The sequence below is a fragment of the Chaetura pelagica genome, unplaced genomic scaffold, assembly GCF_000747805.2.
Source record: "Chaetura pelagica isolate M959 unplaced genomic scaffold, ChaPel_1.0 scaffold1354, whole genome shotgun sequence".
Taxonomy (NCBI): domain Eukaryota; kingdom Metazoa; phylum Chordata; class Aves; order Apodiformes; family Apodidae; genus Chaetura; species Chaetura pelagica.
The window spans coordinates 23631-23952 of record NW_009953110.1 but is presented as its reverse complement, the minus strand read 5'-3'; the positions used below and the strand labels follow the sequence as shown (position 1 = coordinate 23952).

At 53.4% G+C, this 322-nt stretch overlaps 1 protein-coding gene across 1 annotated transcript in view; it reads right to left on the bottom strand.

Moving 5' to 3' along the window:
- Positions 1-322, bottom strand: part of HOXC6 (homeobox C6) — a gene marked incomplete at its 3' end in the record, with an annotated part of 6423 nt that overhangs the window by 4394 nt on the left and 1707 nt on the right. The window contains exon 2 of the mRNA XM_009997292.1: positions 4-245. Within this exon, the coding sequence (XP_009995594.1) occupies positions 4-245 (242 nt within the window). The remainder of the gene's footprint in view (positions 1-3; positions 246-322) is intronic.

Below are 322 nucleotides of genomic sequence, written 5' to 3'. Positions count from 1 at the left end.
AGCCGTTCCCCCCCCCCCAGCTCCGGAGAGGGTCGAACTCAAATTATTCTCTTTTTTCCACTTCATCCTCCTGTTTTGGAACCAGATCTTGATCTGTCGTTCCGTCAGGCAAAGGGCGTTGGCGATTTCGATCCTCCTCCTTCGGGTCAGGTAGCGGTTGAAGTGAAATTCTTTTTCCAGCTCCAAGGTTTGATAACGGGAATAAATTTGACGGCCCCGGCGTCGATCGGCCCCGTAACCCACTCCTAGGGATGCCGAGACAAAACAGACTAAAAACCGTCAGCCCGGGAGAATTCCAACCATTCAACCCCCCCCGGTGACA